Source organism: Manis pentadactyla, chromosome 8 (genome assembly GCF_030020395.1).
Source record: "Manis pentadactyla isolate mManPen7 chromosome 8, mManPen7.hap1, whole genome shotgun sequence".
Classification (NCBI taxonomy): Eukaryota; Metazoa; Chordata; class Mammalia; order Pholidota; family Manidae; genus Manis; species Manis pentadactyla.
Window position 1 is genome coordinate 93,321,686 of NC_080026.1, and position 26,988 is coordinate 93,348,673.

At 51.5% G+C, this 26,988-nt stretch overlaps 1 protein-coding gene across 6 annotated transcripts in view; it reads left to right on the forward strand.

Moving 5' to 3' along the window:
- The first annotated feature begins 686 nt into the window (after positions 1–686).
- The window catches only part of ADAMTS14 (ADAM metallopeptidase with thrombospondin type 1 motif 14), an 85,589-nt gene continuing 59,287 nt past the window's right edge, over positions 687–26,988 (forward strand). For 4 of the 6 annotated variants that reach the window (XM_036928795.2, XM_036928796.2, XM_036928797.2 and 1 more), the window contains exons 1-3: positions 710–1,052; positions 2,736–3,178; positions 24,465–24,621. In XM_036928795.2, coding sequence (XP_036784690.2) covers positions 971–1,052; positions 2,736–3,178; positions 24,465–24,621 — 682 coding nt within the window. In that variant the 5' untranslated portion in view covers positions 710–970. Of the gene's footprint in view, positions 1,053–2,735; positions 3,179–24,464; positions 24,622–26,988 lie in introns of all 6 variants that reach the window. The other 2 variants (XM_057505951.1, XM_057505950.1) reach the window with 2 other exon arrangements.

Here is a 26,988-nt window from a genome sequence, read left to right on the forward strand (position 1 = left end):
CTGAACTAGTCTCAGTAACACTGTAAACCCAGCTTCCACTCTCATCTCTCAGACTCTTGGTTTCTCCCACCCTGGGCTGTGGCAGGTGCTAAAGGTGTCAGGGATGGAAGTGGAGGACAGTTATCACTTACTGAACACCTACTATGTCTACAGTTAACACCCATCTCATAGATGAGGAAAAGGAGGCTCAAAGCTGGCATTGTAATCATGACTATCTGACATAAAGCGAGGGCTCTCTCCTCACCTTACTCAGCCCTGCTCTTGGCTGGGGTACAGGTGCTCACTGTGCCTGGGGGCCCAGGGGCTGTAGTCTGCAAAATGGTAGATCCAAAGGGTCGAAGGTTAGTCGCTGGGCCTCAAGCCCATTAGGAGAGAAAGAAGGAGGGGAGGGGCGCTCCTCACACTCTCCCCACCCAGAGGCGGTCGGACATCCTTCTGCCCAGCGGCTCTGGAGAGCGGACCCTGTGGTCAAGAGAACGAGGAGCCAAGGAGAGCGTTTACAGGCCGTCACTCCGGAGGAGCCCAGGTTGCGGGGCGGGAAACGCGCCCGGGGCGCTCGGGGCCCCAGCTTTGGCTCCGCGTGGCGCTTCCGATCCCGCCGGCCGCCCGCAGCGGCACTCCTCGGCCCCGCGCCCCGCCCCCGGGCGTGCTGCGCCCCCCGCCCCGCCCCGCCAGTGTGCCCACCCCCGTCCCGCCCCACCGCCCCCTTGCCCGGCTCCCGCTGCGTCCCGGGGCGGCGCGGCGCGGCCGGACGAAGCGGCAGGCAGTTGGCACCGAGGCGCTGGCGCTTCGGTCGCTCGGCTCTCCCACCCGCCCGCAGCCTCAGGCGCGTGGAGCCGGCGGTCCAGGCGGCGGCGCGGCGCTGGGGGCCGGGAGGCGGCGGCGGCGGAGGAGGCCGGCGCGCGGGCAGCCGAGGGTGCGCTCCATCCTCTCCGGAAGCCGGGACTCGGCCCGCGCCCCGCTCGGCCACATGGCCCCGCTCCCCGCGCTGCTGCCCTGTCTGCTGCTCCTGCACCGTGCGCTCTGTGCCACCGCGGGCAGCAGGACCCCAGGTGCGTGCGGGTCGGGCGCGCGGCGGGGCAGGGGTCCGGGATGCCCGAGGGCCAGGGTGACCCGAGGGTGCCCAGGGAGCCAGGCAGCGTTGAAGCTGGTGGGAGGTGGTGCCCACACTGAGGCTGAGTTCTCTTTTCTTCCTCTTGTGCTACCTGAGCTGACCCGAGATTTCTCTTCCCTTCAAGGCCAAAAAGGTAGAGAGAGACCCCTAGAGAGGGTTTGGGAATATGGAATCTCTTCTAAGGATCTGTGCATCTCTTTCTCTCTTTTACTCAGTATAGGTCTGTCTTTAAGGTCTTTTCTGTCTCTAACTTGTGTGCGTGTGTCGCATGTGTGTGTACGTGTCTGCATGTCTCTGTCACACCGAATCAGGCTGGCAGGTGGTTGCCCCACACCCGGGAGAGCATCCGGCACTCACACTCCTGCACAGAAACACACCTCTTCCCTCTATCCCAGTATTCTCACACTGTATGCAGACCGCTGCTTACACTACTTACACACAGAGGCACTCCACCCGCACCTGCAGCGTGGGACTCTGAGCGTGGGGAGGGTGCTCCAGTCATTTCCAGTCAAGGTGCCTGCTTGCCTGTGAGCTTTTTACATGTACCAAAATGGGATTCCCTCTAGCAGAAGTCTTGAGGGGCTTTTGCTGTAATGGTAAAAACCTGAGGATTGTCAGCACTCCCCCACCCATAAACTGCCTCTGTTTAACCTCCCCTCCTCCATATAACCCACACGGGCATGGGGGATTTTCAGGACCTGTCATTTTGTAGGTTTTATCAGTACTGTGAAGGGGGATTGGGGAGGCAAGAGATTAAGCTGTGTGGAAATGAAAATTCCTCCCAAACTCATATCCATGAATCACCAGGCCTGGAAGCCAGGGAGCTGTCATTCCTGCCTGGCCTGGCTGGGCTCAGAGAGAGCTGTGTGAGGATGGGGCTGCTGGCATGCAGCCTGGAGCATGGGGCCATGACCTCACATTTAATTCAGTCTGAGTGGGCAGGTCACCCCATACGTCTCCTTTTATTTTTGAAGATCTATATTTACTGGGCTTGGTGCTGGGCCAGGTAGAAATCTCTGCAGCCGCTGTGCTGCTTAAAAAAGTTTTCTTTCTAAACTTGGAAAAATGGAACCTGTATTCCCTCCTTTCCCTCTCCGGCACCACCTTTCTCCTTGACACGCACCCAGGATCCCCCTGGGTTTCTAGGTGTGTTTGTTTTGTCGGCTGTGTTCCAAGAGCTTGGAGTAGAGGGCCCTGCCCCACGCTGGGCTGGTGACTTCAGCACACTAGGGGAGTTGGGGCAGGTCTGGCTTTCCCTCTCTTTGCCCTGGGGGCTTTCAGGGAATTTCAGTCATTTCCTCTGTGGTGCCCCAAGTTGGAAGGCTTGTTGCTAGAGTGACAGGACTGTTTGGCATCATTTGTTTCCTTCTGTTAAGTTTAACAAGGACCTGGGGACTACAGGGAGCAATTTGTGTCCACAGAGTACTTGAACACCATTCATCCAAGGGCAGAGATCGAGGGCTTAGGAAGCACTGGAAGGGAGATGGCTGAATTTGAGCTAAGAGGTCCCTCCAAGGTGACGCTCCAAGTGGCAGATCCTCCCTTGCCCCCATGGGATTTCTGGCTTCTGCTTACCTCTGCACAGACTACGTTGAAGTAACTTTTTGTTTACTGCCAACAGAGCTGCGCTTCTCAGGAAAGCTCAGTGACTATGGTGTGACAGTGCCCTGCAGCACAGATTTTCGAGGACACTTCCTCTCCCATGTGCTGTCTGGGCCAGCAGCAGCCTCTGCAGGGAGTGCAGTAGTTGACAGACCATCTGCACCACCACCACACTCCAGTCACCACCGGGTGGTCCGCAGCCCCTTGCAGAGCAGAAGAGCCACCCTGCAGCCTGGCCGGGTGGGGAGCTACTCCCTCTACTTCAACGTTACCGTTTTTGGGGAGGAACTGCACTTGCGCCTGCAACCCAACCAAAGGCTGGTGGTGCCTGGAGCCTCTGTGGAGTGGCAGGAGGATTTTCAGGAGCTGTTCCGACAGCCTTTGTGGCGGGAGTGTGTCTATACCGGGAGTGTCACAGGCATGCCAGGGGCAGCTGTCGCCATCAGCAACTGCGATGGATTGGTAAGGAATGTGCCCAGTATCCCCTGGGTTTCTCAAGCTGTATTTTTAAAAATTGAAGTATCGTTGATATACAATCTTACATTGGTTTCAAGTATATAACACAGTGGTTCAGCAGTTACCCATTTTATTAAATCCTCACTCCCTCAAGTGCAGTTACTATCTGACAACACAGGAAGATGTTAAGAATCATTGACTATATTCTCCATGCTGTACTACCATCCCTACGACCAGCTTATATTATGACTGAGAATTTTTGTGCCCCTTTATCCCTCTCCCCCTCCCCACATCTCCACCCCAGCCCCACCCACCTGATAGCCACTAGTCAATTCTTGGTATCTATGAGTCTACTGTGTTTTGCTGATTCTGTTTTGTTTTGTTTTTAGATTCCACAAATAAGTGAAATCATACGGTATTTGTCTTTCTCCACCTGGCTTATTTCACTGAGCATAATACCCTCTAGATCCGTCCATGTTGTTGCAAATGGCAGGATTTTATTTTTTGGTATCTTAATGTACAATTACTTGAACAACATTATGGTTACTAGACTCCCCCTATTATCAAGTCCACCCCACATACCCCATTACAGTCGCTGTCCATCAGCGTTAGTAAGATGCTATAGAATCATTACTTGTCTTCTCTGATGGCAGGATTTTTTTAAATGGCTGAATAATATTCCATTGTACATATGTACCGTCATCTTTATCTTTATCCTTTCATCTATCAATGGACACTTAGGTTGCTTCCATAACTTGGCTATTGTAAATAATTCAGCAATAAATGTAGGAGTGCCTCTATTTTTTTGAATCAGGATTTTGTTTTCTTCAGGTAAATTCCTAGAAGTGGAATTACTGGGTCCTGTGGTATTTTTATTTTTAGTTTTTTGAGGAACCTCTGTACTGCTTTCTAGAGGGACTGCACCAATTTATATTCCCACCAACAATGTAGGGAGGTTCCCTTTTCTCCACATCCTCGCCAACACTTGTTATTTCTTCTCAAGCTGCATTTGGCCTCTTCCCCATTCCCTGGCTACCTGAGCCAGGCCAACATAATTTTCTCCTTGCCTCTCTTGTGTTTGAGACTCCTGTGGGCATGTTAGGCAGTCAGGGGCTGTGCTGCCTTCCAGAAACAACCCTGCATCACCTTCTGGACACCAGTCTCATGTTCTGCCAGGTGTGAAATGACCGAGTAGGATGGTGCCTAGTCTTATTCAGCTCCTCACCATCTGCAGACATGCTGGGCCCAGAGCCTACCTGTTAGGGATCCCTGAGCCCAGACACACGCAGGGGTGAGAAGGCAGGCTCTACCGGGGTGAGTCCTGGCTGTGCCACTTACTAGGCCTGAGGCTTTGGATAGGTTACTTACCCTCTTTCTGGTTCTTCCTTTATGCATGAAGCAAGGAATTACTCATTTTGCACCTATTCATTGAATGTGTCCCATATGCCCAGCACTGTTCAGGCTCTGGGGGAAATGGCAGTGCCTGAGGCAGACATGGTCCCTGCCCTCAAGGGGCTGGTGCTGGTGAGGACAGTCTGACCTACCTCAGAAGGTGCATGGCCAGGGGTCAGCACTGCCCGACCCCTGGCCAAGGCTCTGTCCATGTCAGCCTCTGGTACTGTTCTTGGTGTTCCCTTGCGTCCTTCCTCATGCCCCACTGCTCTGCCCGAAGCCAGCCTGCTCTTTCCCAGTGCTCCGCTCTGTGAGTTCCCTTTCTCAGGACCCACTTCCTCTGCCTGGGTGTGGGGACCCTCCCCACCAACCATAGTTGGCTCCGTATTGCAGACCAGAAAGCCATGGTGGCTTCTCTCGGGCCCACTTCAGCTGGACCTCGGTCCCCTTGCTGCTCCGTCCTTGGTGTGTGCGGCCCTCGTGGGCCTGTTGGGCAGCCCCAGGGCCCTGATGGGTACTCTTCCTGTGGTCCTTACTTTGTCAAGTATGAGCTAATGGGTCCCAGGAAAGGACCTGCTTGCCCCTCTGCCCTTCAGTTTTAAGAGAGGGATGAGTCAGGTGTGGGGAGGGAAGACGGCCTCCTTCCTCACTGGCAGGGCTGGGAGACCCTCTCGCCCTCTTCCCATCCTTCAGAGGTGCCTTCCTGCTGAATATTATGGTTACCTCTTTCTCAGTCTTTTTTCATTATAACCCGCACAAAGAGACTTATAGACTTTTTTTCCCTAATCACCCCCCTATGAAATTTTAATACTAGAGATAATACTGAACATCTATTTATAAACTGTATGTGTATCTGTGCTTTATACATAAAAAGACTAATTTTTTTGCCCTCCAAAAAACCATTTTTGGCCCAGTGGAGACCCCCTATCACCCCTCTGTGAGGAAGCATGGTCTAGACAAAGTTGAGCATGTGCTGGAGTCACCAGGAATGCAAGGGTTCCGGAGGTGCACTTCAAGAAGCCCCAGTTGTAAGGACAGCTGGAGAAGGCCATCCTCGTCCTAATGCCTGGGTGACCCTTGGCTGCCAGCCTGCCCTGGCTCAGTGGTTCTGGGCAGCGGGAGCCCTCAGCTAGTCTGCTGGCTAGTGTTGTGTTGTGACTACAAGTTTTGGTTGAAAATCCAAAGCGGCGTTTAGAATCACACAGGGATGCAGTGTCTATGCAGATGGAGAGACAGAAAGTGCTGGTGTAAACCAGTGACTTGGCTGAATTATGTGGCGAACTCCTTCTAAAGTCATCAACCACATAGGCTGTAAACCATTACGTGACAGGGCTGGGTGCACCACTTCTTAGACTGTCTCTGTGAGTGTACACTGCTGAGCCATCTTTTCTTTGGACTTAGAGGCCACGGGGCAGCATTTCCAGTGATAAGATTTAACTCTGCATTTTATCTGGTCTCTGGATTTTGACCCTGTCTTGTTCAGTATCTGAAGTGCCAAAGCCATTCATTCCACAGTGTGACGAAGGTGTCAGTGGCTGATCATCCCCATCAATAAGTAACCACCCATCCCCTCTGCACCCTGAAAACCTCACCATTGAACCAACTTAGCAGTCTGTTGATAACTTAGTTGATGCAGGGACAAGGTCCACGAAGAACTCTGACCTAGCACCCCATGAGGCAAGGTCTTGTGGCCACTGGAGCAGTGTCCACAGCGACAAGCTGTGGTCTGGCTGTTGGGGGTGGGAAGCTTCTTGGTGGGGCTGGGGTCAGCTGTTGCCCAGCCAATGTTGCTGATGTTTGGTGGCCACTGAGCAAATGTTCTCATCAGCTGTGGGATCTGGGCAAGTCAGTCTCCGTCACTGGGCTTTACTCTTCGTATTTGTACTTGATGCTCTCTGGCACGTGGAAATCAATTCTGCAGGACATTTGCAGAAGCCGGGTCAGGTCTCAGAGGCTGTCCATGGAGGGGCTTCCAGAGGCCTGTTCTGCAGTGGAACTGAGGCTCTGGGAGTGGCTCCCCTGGCTCCCCCTGCCCTTGGTTAGGGGAGAATATGGACCTCACAGGGCTGAGCCTTAGGCTGGAACCCTGCTTGCCACCAGGCCACTGCTTGTGCCCTCAGTTGTCTTCAGAGGCCAGTCCCTAAGTATAGTTCCTAGGGGTCTCCCTGTCCAGGTCCCTGACAGGGGCCACAGCCCAGCACAGAGGCCTCCCCAGGATAGGGATCCCCTCAGTCCCAGCCCACTCCAGGAAACTGCCCTCTGTCATGTGAGAGCCAGGGGTTGTTCACAGTGATGACCCACAGAGCCATCTTCGGACTCAAAGGCCACAGTGTGGCATTTCTGATGACAAGATTTAACTCTGCATCTTTATGTGGTCTCTAGATTTTTAACTCTGTCTTCTTCAACATCTCAAGTGCCAAAGTCATTCATTCCAAAAAAGTGTGTACTGAGCACTGGCAACAGGCAAGGTCCACAGGGAGATGTAATAAATTGAAAACGGTGCAAATAATGACAGCAACAAGAACATGTCCTTCCCGCGGCCAGGCAGAGCTCTCACACTGTCGGTGCCTTCATTAACTTCACGCACTGTGTAGACGAAGCAGCAATGGGGAGCTCGACAAGTAGTACTCATAGCTTCTATCAGCACAGGACTTCATAGTCTGCAAAGCCCTTCAGGCACAGGAGGTGTGTACACAGATACTGTTATTCCCTTGCTTTGCAGACAGGTCCCTGTCCTTGAGGAACTTGGGTGCCAAACACAGGGACCCCACTAGGAGTTTCAGCATTAACTTGATGGTTTTCCAGAACACAGTAGGTTGGTACTCAGTAAATGGGAGAGATTATTATCTTTTGGTGTCAGAGAAGGTGACATTTGAACTGGGCCTTGAGCAAGCAAGTGAGGGAGCACCATGCTGGATAGGGCTAGGGAGGGAGTCCCAGAAGGCACACTGGGCAGGTGGGGTCTTGATCTGACTTTGTGGGAAGGACAGGATAGGAGAAGGGGCCCAGGGTGGGGATGGGGCCGCATGTTAGCTGAAGAGTCTGGGCTGGGAGTAGGGAGATGTGGGTGTGTGACCTTGGGCAAGCTGCCCCCCTCATCTGGGCCTCCCTTGCTCCCTGGGAGTATCTCAGCAGCTGGATGAGTGCAGAGCCCCTTCCAGCCCTGGCATTGGTTGCTGGAGGGGAGCCTGTGTACCGTCTAGAACCCAGGCTTCCCCCATGTCCTTCCCTCGTGGTCGCCTCTGCCCCTCCCTAGGCCTCGTTGGCCCTGTGCTGGGGTCACAGGGGCTTGGCTGTGCTTTGCATCCCCTCTTTGCCTTCAGCGCCTCTGTGAGTCACAGGCCTGGTGCAAAAGCCATCTCACGTGCAAGATTTGTCACCATCTGGTTCCATTTTCCACAGATTGTGCATTTTTAACGGGTTACAGAGTAGACTCCTGGCAGGCAGCATAGGCAGGGAGCAGGGGACAGTGAGTCTCAGCACTGCTTCTTACCCCTGCCACAGTCACAGAAGCTCTCGGAGCCTTAGTCCTTCTGTCTTTGAAATGGGATTACCAGGGGGGCAGGGTTTAGGGATTGAGGGTTGAATGGTCTGGGGTTTCTTTATGGAGTGATGAAATGTTCTAAAATTGATTGTGGTGGCAGTTGCACAACTGTGTCCATATATTGAAAACTGAATTTCTATGCTTTAAATGGCTGAATTGTATGGTATGTGCATTATGTTTCAATAAAGCTGTTATGAAAAGTTCCTGGCCTATTGGAAGGCCTGGGACAGGCCCTATTAGTAGTAATTATGTGGAGACAATCGAGGATGTTAGAAAGTGTGGGGTCTCTTCATTCTGGTGCTGACTGGCTATGTGACCTTGAATAAGTTCCTAAGTCTCTCTGCTTAAATTCCTTATCTGTAAGGAGGGGTGAAAAGCAACCATCTATAGGGTTGTTCAGAGTATTAAATAAGAATGCAAAAAAGCGATGGGTCTGGGATATGGTGGGGCCTTAAAAAATGGGGGTTATTTCAATGATTATTAATAGTTATATTTATTACTTTTTTTTACAGTAATTGCTATAGTAATTATAGTTACTAACAGTGAAAAATACTATAAATATTGTTGTTAATGTCCCTTGCATAGATACCTAGAACTACCTCTGTTCTCCAATGTGAGTCCAAGGCCACATATGAGTCCCAGGCTGGCCACTTGGATTTTCTCGCTGCAGCAGCTTAATCTGCAGAATGAGCCTAATGGGGCTTGTCCAGTGCATGGGAGTGAGTATTATGATTGGGCTCTAATAATCCCAGATGCCTTCCAGGATGGGGGATACCATGAGGTATCAAGTGGAGCATTCACTTAACAATCTGTGTGCCACACCCTAGGGCTGGGAGCTTGAGAGGTCCTGGGGATGCAGGGATAAAACTGAACCTTTTGTCCCTGTACTCCAGAAGCCCACGGTTTAAAGGGAAGGCTGACATACAGAGCAGACAGTGCAAAACAAGACAAACGTCAATGTTTTGTGGGAATGCAGGAAGCATAATACACTCAGTGGGTGGTCTGGAGGTGAGTACTGGGGAGAGATGCTCAAGGAAGGCTTCCCAGGGGAGGAGACATTTGGGCTGGGTTTTAAAGCATTAGTAGGAGTTTGTAAAGCCAAGATGTAGGAAGTATAGGCATTCTGCAGAGAAGAAAATCCTGTACCTTTGCAGGACTCAGGAAATGACCAGTCCTCCTGGCTTTCCATGGCAGAAGGAGAGTAGTGAGGATGTAGTTTGGAAAATCTGTCTCACCATGGATCTTAGACATGTGTGTGGACCCAGGGAGCCTTGGGAGGTTTGTAAGTAGAAGTCATGTTAGACTGGGGACGGGCTTCTCTTCCCAGCAGCACACTGGCGTGATGCTGCTACAGCAGATTTGCCTGTGGCTCACTGGTGTCCTTGTGCCAACAGCTGTCCTCAGCCCACAGGCTGCTTCTTGCTGGCTGGGGAGTGAGTGGGCTGTACTGGCAGCTTCTTGGGAAGCTCCTGTCTCTGCCCTGCTGTCCACCCCTGGCCTGTGCGGTGGAGTGTGCTGCCTAGAGTTGCAGAGGTGCCCTCACCCATACCTCTTGACCTACGGACTGCCTGCCCTCACACATCTGTGCCGGCAATCCCGGGGGAGCCAGAGGGTGTCCCGGCCCTATGTCGGTGTGAACCTCACCTCCTTGCTCCACCTGCCTCTTCGGCCTCGATGGCGGTTCCTGCTTTGCAGACCCCTGTGTCTCCCCCCAACCCTGCCTCTAGGCTGATGCTCACACCTCCTTTGTACCCCTTCTTTGCTCATACTGTTCATTCCTCCCACAGTGCCCTCCCCTTCCCTCTGCTTGAGGCATCCCCTGTCTTGGCCACCCAGTTCCCAGAAATCAGACTGTCTTAAATGTTTCCATTTATCTGAGTTCTGAGCACAAAGCCAGGTCATGATTTCACATGCCTCCAGAAGCAGGGAGTAACACAAGAAAGAGGAGAGGGCCAGGCTCTAGCAGGAGGAGGTAGGACTGTGGCAAAGTGGAGAGGACACACCCTGTTTAAAGTGAGTGCCAGTCTTTGGGTAATTTAAAGACAAATCAAAAATACAGACTTTTAAGCAAAGTGTTCTGTTTTTTAACAATGGTCTTTGGGCCCAACACAGCAGGACTGTTAGCAGGATTCTCAGATTGCCAGTGAGGCAGTAAGTGCAGTGATGAGAGATGACCCCCACAGCCAGGCCACCTGGGTTGAAATCCCAGCTCTGCCTTTTATGTGCTGTGTGGCATTGAACAGTTACTGAGCCTCTCTGTGCCTCAGTTTCTTCATCTTTAAAGTGGGGATTGTAATGGTAGTCACTTCATAGAGTTGTTATGTGTGCAACTTACTAGCACCATATTTGATATGCTTCACCTGTTGCTATTAAATGGGGTGGATTTATTTGTTGAGTTGGCTGGGGCTGAGGGGCTGGGTGGTGGGAAAGAAGAGGAAGTCAAGAGCACCCATTTGTCTGCCTGGCACCTACAGAGGGGGTGTCCCCTCAGCTGGGCTGGAAGAGCCCATCCAGGTCCCCATCTCACCCAGGCCTGTTGGTTTTTCTCAGATTGCAGCATGCAACCTGACCCTCGCCCCAGTTTGCATTTTTGACTGGAACATTCCCACTGGTTTCCTAAGTGGCAGGGCCTGAGCTTGGTCACCTGTGTGGCTCTGTGTTCCCAGCATGGAGCCTGCCCTCTGGCAGGCCTCAGTGGATGCTGGGTGAGGGAATTGCTTTCCAAGGTGGCATGAAGCTCAGGTTTGCACCTTCTCAGCCCACGTAAATGATGAGGGCAGCACATCTGTCATTCTGTCTGTGGCAGACTGTCCACCTGCCCGGGCCGGCGCTGACAAGTGTGGCATTGCGCACCGCCACCGGCCCTCCTGCACCCCTGGCTTAGCTGTCAGCTGTGGCATCCTGTCCCCGAGCGTGCAGCTGTCATTCTTCACACTGACTCTAGGCAGGTGACAACCTCTTTGAGCCTCAGCTTCCACATCTGTAAACAGGGATCCCCACTGTGCAGTTTAAAGGGTTGGAAGTCAAGCACGCAGACCTGCTGCCACCATGCCTAGCTTTTATCATCATTACTAGATCTCTTGGAATAAATGCGGAAACTGAGGCAGGATCCACAGTAGGTTCGTTTCTGGACCCCTGGTGGCCCACTCCATTGCCCTTCTTGCTTCCCAGGAGGTCTCAGCCCGGCTGGGCCTCAGTGGACTTCTGGGGCCTGGGTCTTGGGTGGTTTTCCAGGTCTCAAGGCAGTCTCATCTGGAAGAGTTTCACCTTCCTCGTCTCCCCATGGCTGTGCCTTGCTGTCTGCCCTGGATTAATAATTTATTTATGATATGGAATAAAAGCCAGACATCACCTCACTGCCGCCTGTCCTGAGCAGAGCCAGTGTCTCCTTCCAGCAAGGTCTGGTCTGGGGGCTGGGTTTATTTTTCTTGCATCTTCAGGCTGGCTGCGGGGAGGTAGCCTCTGGGCTGCTCTGCAGGCTGGTGAATGGCAGGAGTGCCGTGCTTGCCTTCCATCCTCTTCCCACCCTCAGTGTGGTGGAGGCCCGGGTAGGCTCTCGGTGAGGACCTAGGGAATTTCCGCATCCCCTAAACCCTGCAGTGGGAAGTCCCCGAACCATCTGCCAGGCCCAGCATTTGGTTTTCAGCATGTGGCCCTCGCACTGCCTTCAAAGCCTTAGGAGTAGCCCCTCCCCCCAACCCAGCCCCAACAGCAGTGTTTGTAGGCTGCTGCATCCCTGGTGGCTCCAAGGAGTTCTCAGTTAGCACAAATGATCCCTGTGCTGTGAAAACCTCCAGTGCTGAATCTCTGCTCGGTGTCATTTCCACCATTCGCCCTAAGTTTGGCCTGAACGTGGACAGCTGCAGCTGAAAGAGGCGTTGGGGATCTCTTAGTCCCCTCTTAACTTCCCTCAGATGAGGAGCCGAGGCTCAGGGAAGAAGAGTCACCCAGGGTCACGCAGTGGCTGTCAAGGCCATGGGGTCTGGGTCCCTGACTCCCCATCTAGTGCTATCCCCATATCCCACTCAGCCTCTCCCGAGTCAGTGGAAAAGGACCAAGTAAATGTGAACAGTGACTCAAAGTCATAAAGCCTGTGCTGGCCAGTGATGCCGTGGCCATGGCAACAGCTTCAGAGCAGGAAAGCTAAAGCAATTGGTCCAGCGGTTGCCCTTGGGGGGTGCATTCCAGGGTCTGAGTGGGAGGTGTTTATGAAGCTCCCACTGGGAGGGTGGGCTGCTCAGCTTCTCCATGTCATTGTCTTCCTGAACGCTGGAAGCCAACTAAAGAAAAAACAAATGGCAACCACCCAGTTAGCAGGATTTGAAGCTCAAATGGAACCTTTTTGGTGTTTCTCAGCCCCAAGTCACCACTGCGGCTGTTTTATCCATTTTCAAAATATTGGAGGGCTGTAGGCTGCTTTTTATGCACACATTTCTTGTCATGGAACATTAAAAACCCTGCAGTCTCTTTTCCTTCTGTTTTCTGTAACAGCCTAGGGGCAGTAGAACAGGCCCCTTTTAGAGAAATGTGGGAGCATTTGTCAGGACACAGTTGGTCTGAATGCAAACCCTGTTCCCAAAGGGTTGCTTGAAGCCCTTTGTCAGCCTTTACTGTTAAGCCAACCAAATATTTATACCTTAATCTGTCCAGAAAACGCCTGTACCCTCCAATCTGCCCCACAGCAGAGGTTCATTTCCGCCCCTTGAGGCTGGCAGGAGCCCACACTCTGAATTAGTTCCTGCAGCCCAAAGAGGCCTTGTGTTCTGGAGCCCAGCAGGCTGCTGGGCTGGGTGTGTTGAGTTATTGATGCTTTGTCACCTCATAATTCAGAGTCCCTGGTTGGGGAGACTCTTAGTAAAACACACTGTCCCCTAAGCCACAGTCACATTGTGTGGGAGAGCAGATCTCTCATTAAGGGCAATATGCCGGAGGGAGTTCATGTTGGAGGTTTGGTCCTGAGGATATTTATTAAGGTGGTTTTGTTCTGAAGTTGACCCCATGGCATGGATCAGAACTTATATTCCTGAAGTTCATGTCTGGAAGAGAGCTAGACAACCTCTCTGGATGGGGGAGAGCACAACGCAGAGGCACTATGGGCATGGAGGAGGGAGTGACGATGGGTGACATTTGAGTTGGGATGGAAGGGGATTCCTGGCAGAGTTCACAGCAGGGGCAAAGTCAGGGAGGGCCATGTGAACACGTGTGCTTCCAGACGTGCAACAAGTCCTGTGGTAGGGGGATTCTTCTTGTTAATAATTCCCAAAGGCAAGCAAACAGGGCTTGACAAGAAGAACAAGTGGTGGGGGCTGAGACACTGTCTGCTTTCTTCTGGGTGATGGAGGTGGCCTCCATAACTGGCCTCCCTGCTTCCACCTGGGCCCCCTGCCTTCCATTTGCCAACAGTAGCCAGAGCAATCTCGTTAAGCCTAGGTCCTCCCATGAAACTCCAGGGGAAGCCAAGCAGGCCCTGGGCAGTCATGTCTCCTGCCAGACCTCCTATGCCCCTCACCACAGCCCCTCCACGACTCTCCTGGCAGCATCCCTTTGTAGAGCAGGCCTCCCAGACACTGCCAGCACCTGCCCCCTCATCTCTTTCAGGCATTTGCTCAAATGTCACCTTCGTAATGACGTCTTCCCTGACTCCTTATTTAAAATATCACCCCCCAATTCTCTCCTCTGCTGAATTTTTCTCCATGGCTGTTTCCATCTGGTATACCATATTTTTACATCTTCATTGCCTGCCTCACCCTTGGTAGAGTGTTAGCTCCAGATGAAGAGGAATTTTTGGCTGTGTTCTCAGTACCTAGAACTGGGCTCAGTAATTATCTGATGAATGAATGAATGAATGAATGAATGAATGAATAGATGAATAGTATTACGGGCCGAGGTTCAGGAGAAGTAAAATGCAGAGATATATGTGAACATGTGAAGTGAGCTGAGAACCTGGGGAATGGTCCCAGTGGCTGGGAGTGGGTCTTTGTGTTGCTGGCAGCTGACAGGGCTTACACAGACAAGCTTTGGTGAAGTGTCACAGATCTAGGGAATCTGGAAAACATGCTGATGGTGCCAGACCATGGTGAGGATTAAGGACAGTAATGCGCCTTGTTTGGTGGTGCCTAAGCCGATACGGTGTGTCCACCCCTCCCCATAGTGCAGGGAGGGCAGTGACACCTGGAGGGGTATGTCGTTAGGAGCCACCCCTGGGGTTAGAGCTGGGCCTGGCACAGAAATGTGGGCATCTAGGTCCATACTTCTTCCCATCCTCCCTTGCTTCCCTGCCTTCTGTAGGGAACCTTCTCCCCAGCCATCACCACATCCCTCATTTATGGCTCACTGCAGACCCGCTGTGTGTTAGGCTCAGTGGTAAACATTTTACATGCATGATCTTGTATCAGGGAGGCATGGTTTAAAACCAGGCCAGCAGTCCTCTGGGCCAGGCTGATGTAGGAATGGCTCACGGGGAGGCCTGGCTGGGACAAGTGGCCTGTGGGGCCTGGGCCTCAGCTGTGGGAGGGATTGACTGCACCTTTTCCCGGGAGCTGCCCCACTGTGAGCTGGCTTGCTTCTGAGCCATAGAGTTCGGACTGCAGGGCCTCAGTGCAGGGAGCTGCTCCTCACCTCAGGGCTGGCAGCCACACTGCCTCCTGGCATTTGAAGGCTGCTTCCTGTCTTTTTGTTCTGAAGTCACCAGGACTCAGGGCCAAGCAGAGGGCCAAGTGGAGCTCCCAGTCCCAGTTTGGTGGACTGTGGTGGTGATGAGGGTGGGAATGGGGGAAAGCCTCAGAGCCACGTGGCTCCTGGGCATGGGGAATGGAAACTAGGGGTGGTTGCCAGCCTGGCAAGTTCTGCCCTTGACTCTGTCTGGGCTCCTGGGTGGGGTTTGCAGAAGTGCAGTCCCTGAACACCTGCAGGTGTGAGGCCCTGCCCTGCCCCTGGGCCAGGACCCCTGAAGCTGGTGGGGAAGGGATGGTCATAAAACACGAACACCCTTCCTTTAAGAATATTTACCCAGCTTATGAAAATGTGAGTAACTGTTCTCCACAGGACCAAAGGAAAGACTCAGCCATTGCCTTCAACATCCTCCTCCTCCTCGAGGTGCTGCTCCTAAATGTCCGCTGCACAGTGGTCTCCCTGCTGGGGTAGCCATGGCATCGCTGACTTGCCATGGGCTGCCCACCAGATCCCAGCCCCCTCCCTCACCTCCCAGACCCACTCAGCTCAGGGCAATTTTGTGGAGTTAGTCTTCCCTCACAGTGGAGTTGCACCGAGGGGAGGAGGTGGTTAGGTTCTAAGACAGCCTCTGAGGCATAAATCACATGTGGTCCAGGTGACCCTTGGTCATGCTCAGCCTGGGGATGCTCAAGACATAAGTAAGTGGCCTGTTCAGACCCCACCACCCCTGACCCTGTTCAGGGCACATGCTCATTTTCCTCTCGCTCCCTATTTCTTGCCCATTTCCCTGCATTATGACAAACTAATTCTGGTCCAGCACCCCATGCTGTGGCTACTCTTTGTGAAACATGGATGATCGCTTAAACATTCCATCATTACCATTCCATTGTTGGGAAGCTTCCAGAGTTTTGATCAGTGGTTCCCAGCCTTGGTGGCACATTAAAATCACATGGGCAGCTCTGGGAAAATCCTCATGCTCTGACTCCACTCGATGAGATTTGCTTCATTGGGCTGGGGTTTGGCCTGGGTGTCAGTAGATTTGCAAATTCCCCAGGTGGTTCTAATGGGCATCTAGGGTGAGACCCACTGCTAGAGCCTCCTGGAAAAGTCTACTGAGTGTTTGATGGGAAAGTTGGGGTCAAGTCGGGGGCTGGGGCGGGGGTAGGGGAGAGCCAGGCTGAAGGAGGAAGGGAGGGAAAAGGCTACCACACTGCCATGGGCTGGGCCTCAGGAGGGGCATTTTCCTTCATTACCTCATTCTCCCCTCCCAGCAACCCTTTGGTTTCAGATGTGGAAACTGAGGCTTGGAGAGGGCCCATGTCACCCAGCTGAGAAGGGCTGGGGCTGGGTTGGAGCTGGTGTTTCAGTCCTGAGTGCAGCTGCTATACAACTTTGCAGGGAAACTGGATGACAAAAAAGGAGGGTTACATTGGGTTTGTTTCCTTTTTTAAAACTTTGTTTAAAAGTAATTGTTACATACTCATTGCAGCAGGCAGAAATTCTGTGCAGAACTGACTTTCCTTTTCAAATGGGGTAATCATAGAAAAAAGTTAGAACATAGCAAAACTTTAAAGAGAAGGAAATACCAACAATTTTGCTGCCCAGAGGCAACTCCCTAGCAGCTGGGGTGCATGTCCACCAACCTTTTATCTGCCCATGTGCCTCTCACCTTTAAAATTACCTTGACCCAGCACAGCCTCTTCTTCTTGGTAAGGACTTTTCCCTCAAGGATGCTCAACCTGGTATTTTTTCTTGTTTACAGGCAGGGGATCTGAGCAGGTCACAGCCAGGTTGTAGCAGAACCAGGAGTTATAGGCAAAATGTTCTGTGGTTCCAGAATGCTTCTCCCAGCACTGAACCAATAGGCTCCTTTCATGAGCCACTGAAACTCCTAGGCATGCTTTGAATGGTGATCATGATAGTCACGGCAGTTAACGTGAGCACTTAACATAGTCCTTGCTGCAAGCTTGGACCATTCTAGGGGGTCTAAGTATATTTTTCAGAGCAACCCACAAGATCAGTGCTGTGAGAATCCTGAATCCCAGGGTATTAAGAGTAACTTGCCCAAGATTACACGGTTTAAGAGTGGCAGAATCCATGGATTCTTGCTCTAGGGTCTCAGCATTTACCACTCAACACATTGTTTTTCTCCTGAGGATTCTTGATGCAAATGGACTAGCCCCAGCAAGTAGCCTTCCCCCAGCACCTTGCAGAGGGTAAGGCCTGCAGAGGTCATGACCCTGGGAAGTGGAACAGCCATCCCAGATAACTACCTCCAGCTGGTGGAGGCTTTCCACTTCCTGGTGTTTTCTTCCAAACTTTTGGCCTGATCTGGGAGCTCTGCTACTGCCCGTGTGGGGCGTGCATGGCAGGCATGACGGTTGAGGCCAAGCCTGGCAGTTCTTGGCTCCATCCTCCAAGGGCTCCTTCCTCCCACCTGTCCCCAAGGTTGCAGGTCGGTATGAATCAGCTTCTAGACTTTCCTTGGCTTGGGCCCAGGCCTGGCAGTCCAGCCTCTAGCAGAGCTCCTGTGGCTTGGGGCTTCCACATCAAGTTTGAATGTTATAGAATCTCAGTGGCCATAGGCTTTCATCCCAGCCACGCTGACTCACGCTTCCATGGCGGGGGGCAGTCTGTGCACCGTGCACACGTGTTTGTTGTCTGAGTATAAGTGTGTAGTCTCTGTGAGTGTGTGTCTGTTGTCTGCCTGCACGTGTGTTGTCTGTGTGTGTGTCACCTCTGTGCATGTGTCTCTTGTTTCCATGCATATGTGTCATCTCCTTGTGTGCCTCTCATCTCCCTGCATGTGTATTATTTTTTTGACAGCTTTATTGAGATGCAGTTCATATTCCATGCAATTCACCCACTTAAGTTGTACAATTCAGTGGATTTTTACTGTGTACTCAGAATTGTGTGATTTTTACCACATTCAATTTTAGAACATTTTCACTATATTGTAAAGAAGCCCTGTGCCCTTTAGTCATCACCCCCTAATCTGTTACCCCAGCCCTGAGCAACTACTAATCTCCTTTCTGTCTTTATAGGTTTCCCTGTTACGGACTTTCATGTGAAAGGAATCATACAATATGTGGCTTTTTGTGACTGGCTTCTCTCACTCAGCACAATGTCCTCAAGATTCATCCATGCTGCAGCATGTGTCAGTACTTCCTTCTTTTTCATTGCTGAATGACATTCCATTGTATGGATGTACCACATTTTGTTTATCCATTCATCTGTTGATGAGCATTTGTGTTGTTTCTATGTCTCATCCACTGTGAATATTCCAGTGAACACTTGTGTAAAAGTTTTTGTGTACACATATGTTTTCATTTCTTTTGAGTAGATATATAATTCTCTTGAGAATTTCTGGGTCGTATGGTATAACTCTGTTTAATATTTTGTGGAACTCCCAGACTATAGTCCAAAGTGGCTGCATCATTTTACATTCCCACCTGCAATGTTCCAGGGTTCCAATTTCTCCATGCCCTTGTCATCACTTGTTACTATCACACTTTTGATTGTGGCCATCCTAAAGTGTATGAGGGTATCTCATTGTTTTGATTTGCATTTCCTAATGACAAATGATGTCGATCATCTTTTCATGTGCCCATTGGCCATTTGTGAATCTTCCTTGGAGAAATGTTTACTCAGATCCTTTTTTACTTTTTAAAATTGGTTTGTCTTTTTATTGAGTTGTAAGAATTCTTTGTATATTCTAGTTACAAGTCTCCATCAGGAGAGCAAAGGCTGGTCTCATGTGGCCCTCCCCCCCATCCCAGTCAAGCCCAGCTTGCAGTAGATGCTTCATAAAGACTTAAGGACATACTGAGGGAGGAAGGGACCTAGGCCACCTGGAAGAGCCTTGGCAGGAGCAGTGGTCCCAGGGTGGGGGCTGCATGGAGTGGGGCAGCCCCCTCACACTTGTCATGAGTCAGAGACAGTGGCCCAGGATGGTCTATTAGAGGGTCTGATTCCTGCAGTTTACTCTGGGTATGGCTTGCAGTTGTCTGATTTCAACAGAGCCACTGGGGAGGTAGGAGGACTTGATAAAACCCAATCCCCTTGATTTTTGGCTTGTGCAACTGGGAAAAAGTGCCATTTGCTGAGCTGGGGAAGGCTGGGGTGGGCAGGTCTGCTCTACAGTGTGAGGTGTCCAGTGGAAGCCCAGGGTCTCTATCAAGGACAACACTTCATGGAACTCAGAGGGTTTAGGGCTGGGGATATCAGTGGTAGTTAAAGTCATGGCACTGGGGAACTCCCCAGGGAGCATGTGTGTGTGTGTGTGTGTGTGTGTGTGTGTGTGGCTAGAGGAGCTGAGTGAGACCAGGATGAAGTGATTTCTGGCTCTGGCCACATGAGGTCACAGGTGACACTGACGAGAATAGTTTCCAGGAAGTAGTGGCTCTAGAAGCCCCTGAGGGGTGGGTGGAGGAGAGGTATGAGGCACAGCGTAGAGGCAGTGAGTGCAGGGAACTTTGCTGTGGAGGGAAGCAGAGACCCTGACAATAACTGGACAGGGCTGGGAGGGAAGGAGTGTGGCCGGCCAATGTGAGTGCACTTGGGTGTCATCAAGAGTAATCTGAAAGGAGAGCATGGTGGTGCTGGAAAGAGGGGTATCAATCATTGCAGGAGTGAAGTCTCTGAGGAGATGAAGAGTGACATACCCACCATATCCTCAGCATAGGCGATGCGGGAGGGCACTGCTGTAGGAATTCACAGAGTAGTGGCAGGATGGGGTGAGCCTGCTGATGGTCTGTTTTCTCCTTGAAAACAGGAGAGGTGATGGGAGGAGAGAGCAGTGTTAGAAGTCTAAGCCTGGGAGACAGGGGATGCCCGCATAAGAGGGAGGTGCACCAGAGGCCCCAGCCAGCATCAGGCTCACATGAGAGTGGCGGCCACTGATTTCAGGTGAGACTGGGAGGCCCCACGTGCCTTTTCTCCATTAGTGTGCAGATAAGGAGTGGGTGGCTGGTTGGGTTGAACCAGGGCAGAGACTTCTCTGGGAGAGTAGGATGTAGGGAGAGGTGGGGAGAGAGTTATGGGCATTTGCATCTAGACCAAGAAGTCCGAGGTGGTTAGAAGCGAAGTGAGGGCTCAGTTGGGGGGACTGGCAGTGATCAAGCACTGGAGGTCTTGATGAAGTTTAATAATAGCTGGAGCAGTGTACTAGAGTTACGAGAGCAGGATAGTGGTAGAAGGGATGGAGACACTTGCAGTTGAGGTTTCCGAGGTTGTAGAAGGTGAGGTGGTCTAGGCAGGGGCATGGCTGGTGGTGGCTGGGGAGAGAAGCAGGTTGCTGGGTTAGGGGTGAACCTGGTGGGATCCATTTCCAATTCTCCTGCCACTCCCAGTGGTGTGCATGACCCCAGCCTCCACTCGCTGGGTTTTCTTTCATTTCCTACAGTGGAACAGCTTCAAGCTGCATTTGGTGGAAGCCTAGAACCTGAGACAGCTCAGCTGGCAGTAAAACCCTCATAATGGAATTTCCAGAACAAATATGGGCTGGAGAATGTGCTCTCCTGGGGTTGGTTGGGCTGCAGACTTACTCTGCTTCCCTCTCTCCTGGCAAGGCCCCCTGTAGCTGACCTTGAAAGAAGAAGCAAGAGGAGACCTGGCCTACCTGTCACGGGCTCCACTGGAGCTGTCATCTTGAAATGGGCCCTCCTTCTGGGCATTTGGCAAGGGTTGGCAGATTTGGGGGCATAGCAATGGGGCTCAGTATCCCACCTTCCCAGAAGGCCTGCAGCTTTCCTCTCAGAACCAAGTCATCTTCCACTGCCAGACCCTGCGCTACGTCCTTGCTCATCGTCTGTGCACTTGACTTAGTATAGATTGTCCATGCCTGGACTTCTGCACTGTCCAAGGACACACGATCCAGTCTTTGGGGATCTCTTCCTGTGACCTCCCAAGAGATCTGTTTGCTGGCTTATGGTATCCTTGCCTCCAATTTACATTCAAGTACATGTAATTTTAGAATAAACATGTTTGTACATATACATGTACACATATGTGCGAGTTAAAAAATAATGTCATCAGTTATGTGCTAAACTATTTGGGACCTCACCCTCCTGATTGACAGTTCCCAGTGACCAGCTGAACTTGCTCAGTTATGACCTTTGGTGGAACTCAAGGTGAGTTCTAAGCCAGTACCCACCACCCCCATCACCATGTGACTTTGTCTTCCTCAGGAACCCTGGAATTACACCCTGGACTTGGGGGCTTCCCATGAGGGGAAGCGGGACTGGAAAATTTGGGTCAGCATGGCCTTGAGGTCTTTGGATGAAGACACCACAGAGGCATCGCTCTTGCAACCAAGCTGATGTCAGCAGCCTTATTGGGAAAGGTCCCCCCATCAGCCCCTCACCTCTCAGGACAGGCCCCTTGAAAACAGGAGAGGTGATGGGAGGAGAGAGCTTGTTAAAGGGAGTCCAGAACTTGGTGGGTGGCAGCCAGGCCTGCCCACTGGAGAGTTTCCATTCGGAGAAATTGCCTGAGGGCCTGTATTGTAGGTGCTCAATTGGATGTAATCAGATATTTATTGTTGCTGTTTAATTGCATAAAGAAACTTCCTAGTACGTATTTTCTCCTTATTTACAAGTGAAAACAGATATAGCTGACATTTATTTTCCAGCAACTTATTTCCCCCCCTTTTTTGGATTCCTTATACAGAAATTTGATTTGATTTTAGCACTTTAAAATTAGCTACCACTTTTCAGAAATATAAACATCTCATAAATTGAGAGACTGGAGTAATGTGGTAAAGAGGCAGACAGCCAGAAAGTTCCCACTGCCAGTCTGCTGCCGGGCACGGTGCCCAGCTTCCTGGCTGGGGCAGAGCTGGAGGAGGACATGGGCAAGCCTCTTGTGGTGTGGATGGGGAAACCGAGGGCTACAGGGATGGGGCTGGCCAGCCTGCGTTCTCATACCCTCTCCAGGAGAGGGTCACAGAGGCTGAGGGGGTGCCCAGGTCTGGACAAGAACTACCTGTCAAGGCCAGATGTGTTGCACAAAATGGACAAGGAAAATTGCTGGGGAAGTTCTGCCTTTGATCCTGGGGGACTGGTAGAATCTATAGTCACAAAGAGGTTTGGAACTTACTTTCCTGGTTGCATATTACAGGGCTTGGGTATTTGTCCTAAACAGTTAACTGAGGTGCGGAAATAGGGCTTCTTCAACTCTTCCCTGGGAGAGGTCTGAGTGGGCAGGGGGCTGACTGCACCCAGGACCTGGGACTTCTGCCTCTGCTAGGCAAGAGCTGAGGGTGTGATGAGGAGATGGGGCGTGGAGTGAATCCTTTCAGTCTGGGGTGGGTCACCTGGGGGATGGGAGGGGTCTGTTCCCTTTAGGCCCATGCCATGATGTTCCTCCGGGTTCTCCAGTCCATGGTTGGAGGTGGACTGGCTTCCATGGGAACACTGCCTGGAGGCGGGAAGTGAACATCCTGCTCCCTCTGCAAGGTCAAACCAGGTCAGAGGCCCAGGGGTTTGCGGATGCCACTATGAAAGGAAAATTTCCTTGCTCTGAGTGGCTCCCGAAGGCTTAAGCTAGGCCCAGGGATGACCTGAGGTAACACAGCCTGGGGTTTAAGAGCCGCACAAAGCTGGGCTCTTGCTCTAGTCGCTTACTGGATGACTTTGAGTAAGTTACTTAACCATTCTGAGCCTCTCCTCATTTGTGAAATGGGTCTAATTTTCATACCTACCTCATAGGGTTGTGGTAAAGATGAAATAAGATATGTAAATATGAGTGGCAGGTACTGTTATTCATACCAGTGATAGTAAGACTGTTTCTAAAGGGTGGAATGTAGGGAAGTATGTTTTAGCTCAGTAAAACATGATGAGTGTCCCTAGATAGAATAAGATACATTTTGAGCGAGGGTACTCTCTGTCACTAGAGACATCCAAGCAAAAGTTAGAGGTGCCATGACAGGCGATGTTGTCGGGGTATTGAAGTCTCAGGAGCTTTGTGGTGATGGGCAGGCATGGCCATCTTGAAAGGTCTGTATGGTCCATGATTGCACCCTGGGATCAGTGAGCTGGAAGGCAGTGCCTTGCAGCCCAGCCCTATTCCATGTGGATCGTTCCAGAACCTGTATCCCTCATAGGAGGCACTGAGATCTGGTGGTCACCTCAAGTCCTTGGATGATGAAGCATGGAATGCCAGGTTTTGAAGAGCTGCAGTAGCTTTGTGGGGGGCAAGATTGGCCGCTGCTGGGAGGTTCAGAGGTGTGTGCTCAGTAGATCTTGGAGGAGGTTCCCTAAGAACTCATCTTAAAATAGGGTGAGGTGGGAAAATTGGTGGAATTTAGTTGCGTAAAGTCCTGGCTGCTTTAAAAAGAGGCAGCGCCTATTCAAGTGGAAAAGGTCCAATAGATTTATAAAAATCGTTCCTCCTTTCGCCAGCTTGTGTTCACAGCTGCATTGCCGGTGTCAGGAGCAGTGCTAGTCATAGTAGGCACTCAAGAGATACTTGCTGAGCAAGTGAAGGAATTCAACAAATATAGTTGATCCTTGAACAACATGAACTGTGCAGGTCCACTTATCTGTGTATTTCAATAAATACATTGGAAAATTTTTTTGAGATTTGCAATAATTTGAAAAAACATTTTCTTTTCTCTAGCTTACTTTTCATAAGAATACAGTACATAATACATACAACCCAAAAAATATGTTAGTCGACTGTTTATGTTATTGGTAAGAATTCCAGTCAACAGCTAGGCTATTAGTAGTTAAGTTTTTGGAGAGTTAGAAGTTATATGCAGATCATTGACTGCATGGGAGGTCTGTACCCCTAAGCCCCGCATTGTTCAGGGGTCAGCTGTGTACATTTATTAAGGATTGCCTGCTGTTTTCCAGGCACTGTGGTAGGTGGGCTGGTCTTACTACTTTATGGAGCTGACGTGTGGGCGGTTTGTGGGCCTCTGCAGCCACACATATATTCACACACATCTAGTTATATGTTTCTTTGGCTCCTGTGATTATTGCTTTCATCTGGGGCTAATAAGACATTTGCTGGGCTTGGCCAAAGTTATATTTTTATGTTTTTACTTCCAAAGCCAACACCTAGTTTTTTAAAAGGGAATATTTTGAAGCAGGCAAAATTAGATTAAAAACAGAGCATGCACTCCTGTACCCTATTATGGCTCATTTATCACCAGCCAACATTAGCCACTGCCCCTGGCTGGCATGGGCACATGCTTTAAATCCGAAATGATGGCACTTTGTACTGGAGTGAGGCCTCAGCACCCACCTTGGGGATAACTAACCTGTACCGAAAGAATTTTCCTCTCTTGTCTGCCTGTAGGTCAAGGCAAATCCTCGTGATAGCCCTTTGGGAAGAACGCGGCGCCCTGGACTGTGTGCATGTATTCTTTATGGCAGTGGCTTTCCTGCCTCCCCTCCTCCTTTTAAAGCACTGGAACCCTTTGTTTAAATGAAATGTTAAGTGGAACCCCCTGAGTATACAACACACAGTAAAAGTGGATCTGCTTTGCTTGAAATGTGCATGGCCCCCTTGTTCAGCTTCCTGTAGCCCCTTCCCACTGCTGTGCTGCAGCCCCAGGGCTCCCAAGGCCCCAGAGGAAGAGCCTGCACACGTATGGCCACATACATGCTCACATATGCTCATCTGTCTGTGCCTCTTCTCTCCCCCCTGCCCTTCCTGCTTGCCATGCCCCTGGTTCAGGCGGGCCTCATCCGCACAGGCAGCACCGACTACTTCATAGAACCCCTGGAGTGGGGACAGCAGGACAAGGAGGCCGGCGGGAGAACGCACGTGGTGTACCGCCATGAAGTCATCCAGCAAGAGTGGGCAGAGCCTGGCGGGGACCTTCACAATGAAGGTAGGCACTGGGTGGGTCCCTAAGCTCTGCCTCTGTCCACACCTCTGGGGGTGTTTTTAGGTAACTTCTGACCTTAATTAACCTTTTGACTCCTGGCCTTCCTCTCTGTAAAATGGGACTAGGACATGTAGACCTACCACACCAGCCAAGAAACCCCATGGGCTTTAGGGGCTACTGTAGCTGGCTGGAGTTGGGGGCCAGGTGAGCTACTCAAGGCCCCCAGTCAGGTCCTTGTGGTTCGCAGAGTTCTCTTAGGGGCTCAGCATTGCTTTGCAAGGCTTATTCCCTGCCAAAGCAGAAGGTGGAATGGCTGCAGTTAGCTCTCCCCTCAAAATGAACCGACCCTGGGAGTCACAGGAGGAAGTTCTTAGGGCACTCAGGGGGCATTGCCTGGGGCCAGAGCTTCAGGGTTAGCTTTATGTCCAGCAAATCATTTTAAAATCATGCCCCCAACACTGTCTACTGTGCAGTCCTAAGCAAGTTATTTAACATCTCCGAACCTCATTTTCTAATCTGTGAAGTGGGGGTGATCATTACTTTCCTCTAAGGTTGTGCATATTAGTGATAGTGTATATAAAACTCCTGGCATGGAGCTTGGCACACAGTGGGTGCTGATGAATGGGTGCTCTTAGTACTGTCAGAGTAATTACTGTCATGTTAGAGTGAAGGCCCCTGAGAGCAGGGCTGTCCCTGCACCTTGGAGACCAGCACAGAAGCCTGTGCACCAGTGGTACTCAGCCCCTGTGGTTCTGTGAATAAAGCAACGGGTGTGATTGTCATGAGTGCTGGTCCTGGGCCTGGGCCAGCTTCAGCATCCAACTTAGCTTTGTCATGAAGCCCCTTTGGCCAGGAGGACATGAGAAGTCCCTTGATGGAAGCTGGCATGAGGGGACCATACTTCCTGTTAAGGCCCTGCTGGGGCTGGGCATGGTGTAAAGGAATGCCTGGAAACCAGTTGTCCCCACATACAATGCCTTCTCTGAAGCTCCAGCTGCTCTCCCAGTATCGCTCATACAGAAGCCACAGCAGCAGGGGCTGGGCGGGATGTTGGAGGGTTCTGCAGGCCTGTGCGCTGGGTGGAGACTCGGTGGGCCACGGTGGGCGTCAGGGGCAGGGTAGTAACCTGCACTGCTCGCCGCCATGGCTGGGAGGAATGTCCAGTCTTGCTGGGCTCCATTTCATCTGAGGCCAGTTCTGAATCAAAAGAGCATGAGTCCCCACTTCTGGGGAGAGACCTGGGGAAGTTCTGCACGCAACTGTGGGCTTGCAAGCCACGGCACAGCTTGCTGCCACAGTCGATGGGAGCAGAGCCAGAGTTCTCGGGGGTGGAGTTTAGGCCTGGGAAGCTGGCGTGACTCCCTCTCGTCAGGCTGCGCAGCTGGAAGTCTTGGGGGCCTGCAGGTGATGCCATGGCCTGGGCCCATCTTGTCCTTCCTTAAAAAGATGAGTGGTAGTGGAGAACTTTCTTGGAACCTGCGACTGTCACTCACTGTGTTATTTTAAGACCAGCGGTGGGCCTGAGCGCACTGTGTGGAGAAGCATGTCTCCATTTAACGTTCTTGATTAAGGTGAAAGTTTACACCTCATATCTGTGTGTGTACTTCTCATTACATAGAAAAATGCCTTGGAGGCCTGGGCCAGCTGGCTGGAGCCTGCTTGCTCAGTAAATGAGCTTTTGAGAAATCTCCCTCAGCCCGAGCACCTTCCTGCATCTCTGTCCGTTCCCATCTTGCCCAGGTGACAGCCCAACTCAGATGGCCCTTCTCGTCCTGGACCATGTCCACCCCAACAGGCTCGGAGTCCAGGAGGACAGATCCCAAGTCTTAATATTCTTTGTGTCCCTTGCATAAACTCTGCTGCCCATGAGGTATCTGGCTTTCCTTGGGAAGGAGAGGAGGCAGAGGACCTCTCAGACTGATTTTCTAGCTGTGCTGTGGCCTGTGGAGGGGCTTCCTGCCACCTGGGCTCCACTGTACAGGTGTCTGATGTGCACCAGTGAACTTGGGGCTGAAGGGGCTCTTCCCCATGGCATTCAGGGTACGGTCTTGGCTACTGCTTCCTGAAGAGAGCACACAGGCACCTGCCCCCATCCCCCCACACTCACGTACACACACCTGCTCACATACAACACACGGTCACACACCTCACATACACTTCTCATACACACTCATACCCACTCACAAACCCACATGTAGTCATATACCTTGTACAAACGCACCCTTAACACGTACCCATGATCAGCCCCAAAGAAGACTTAAGCCATTTTTTCCTCAAGGGCTCTGGTGAGAATTCTGAACTGTTCAGAGTCTGGAGGTAGAAACCAGCTACCTTGGCTGGACCTCCAGATGTGAGCTGGCCCTCAGCCCA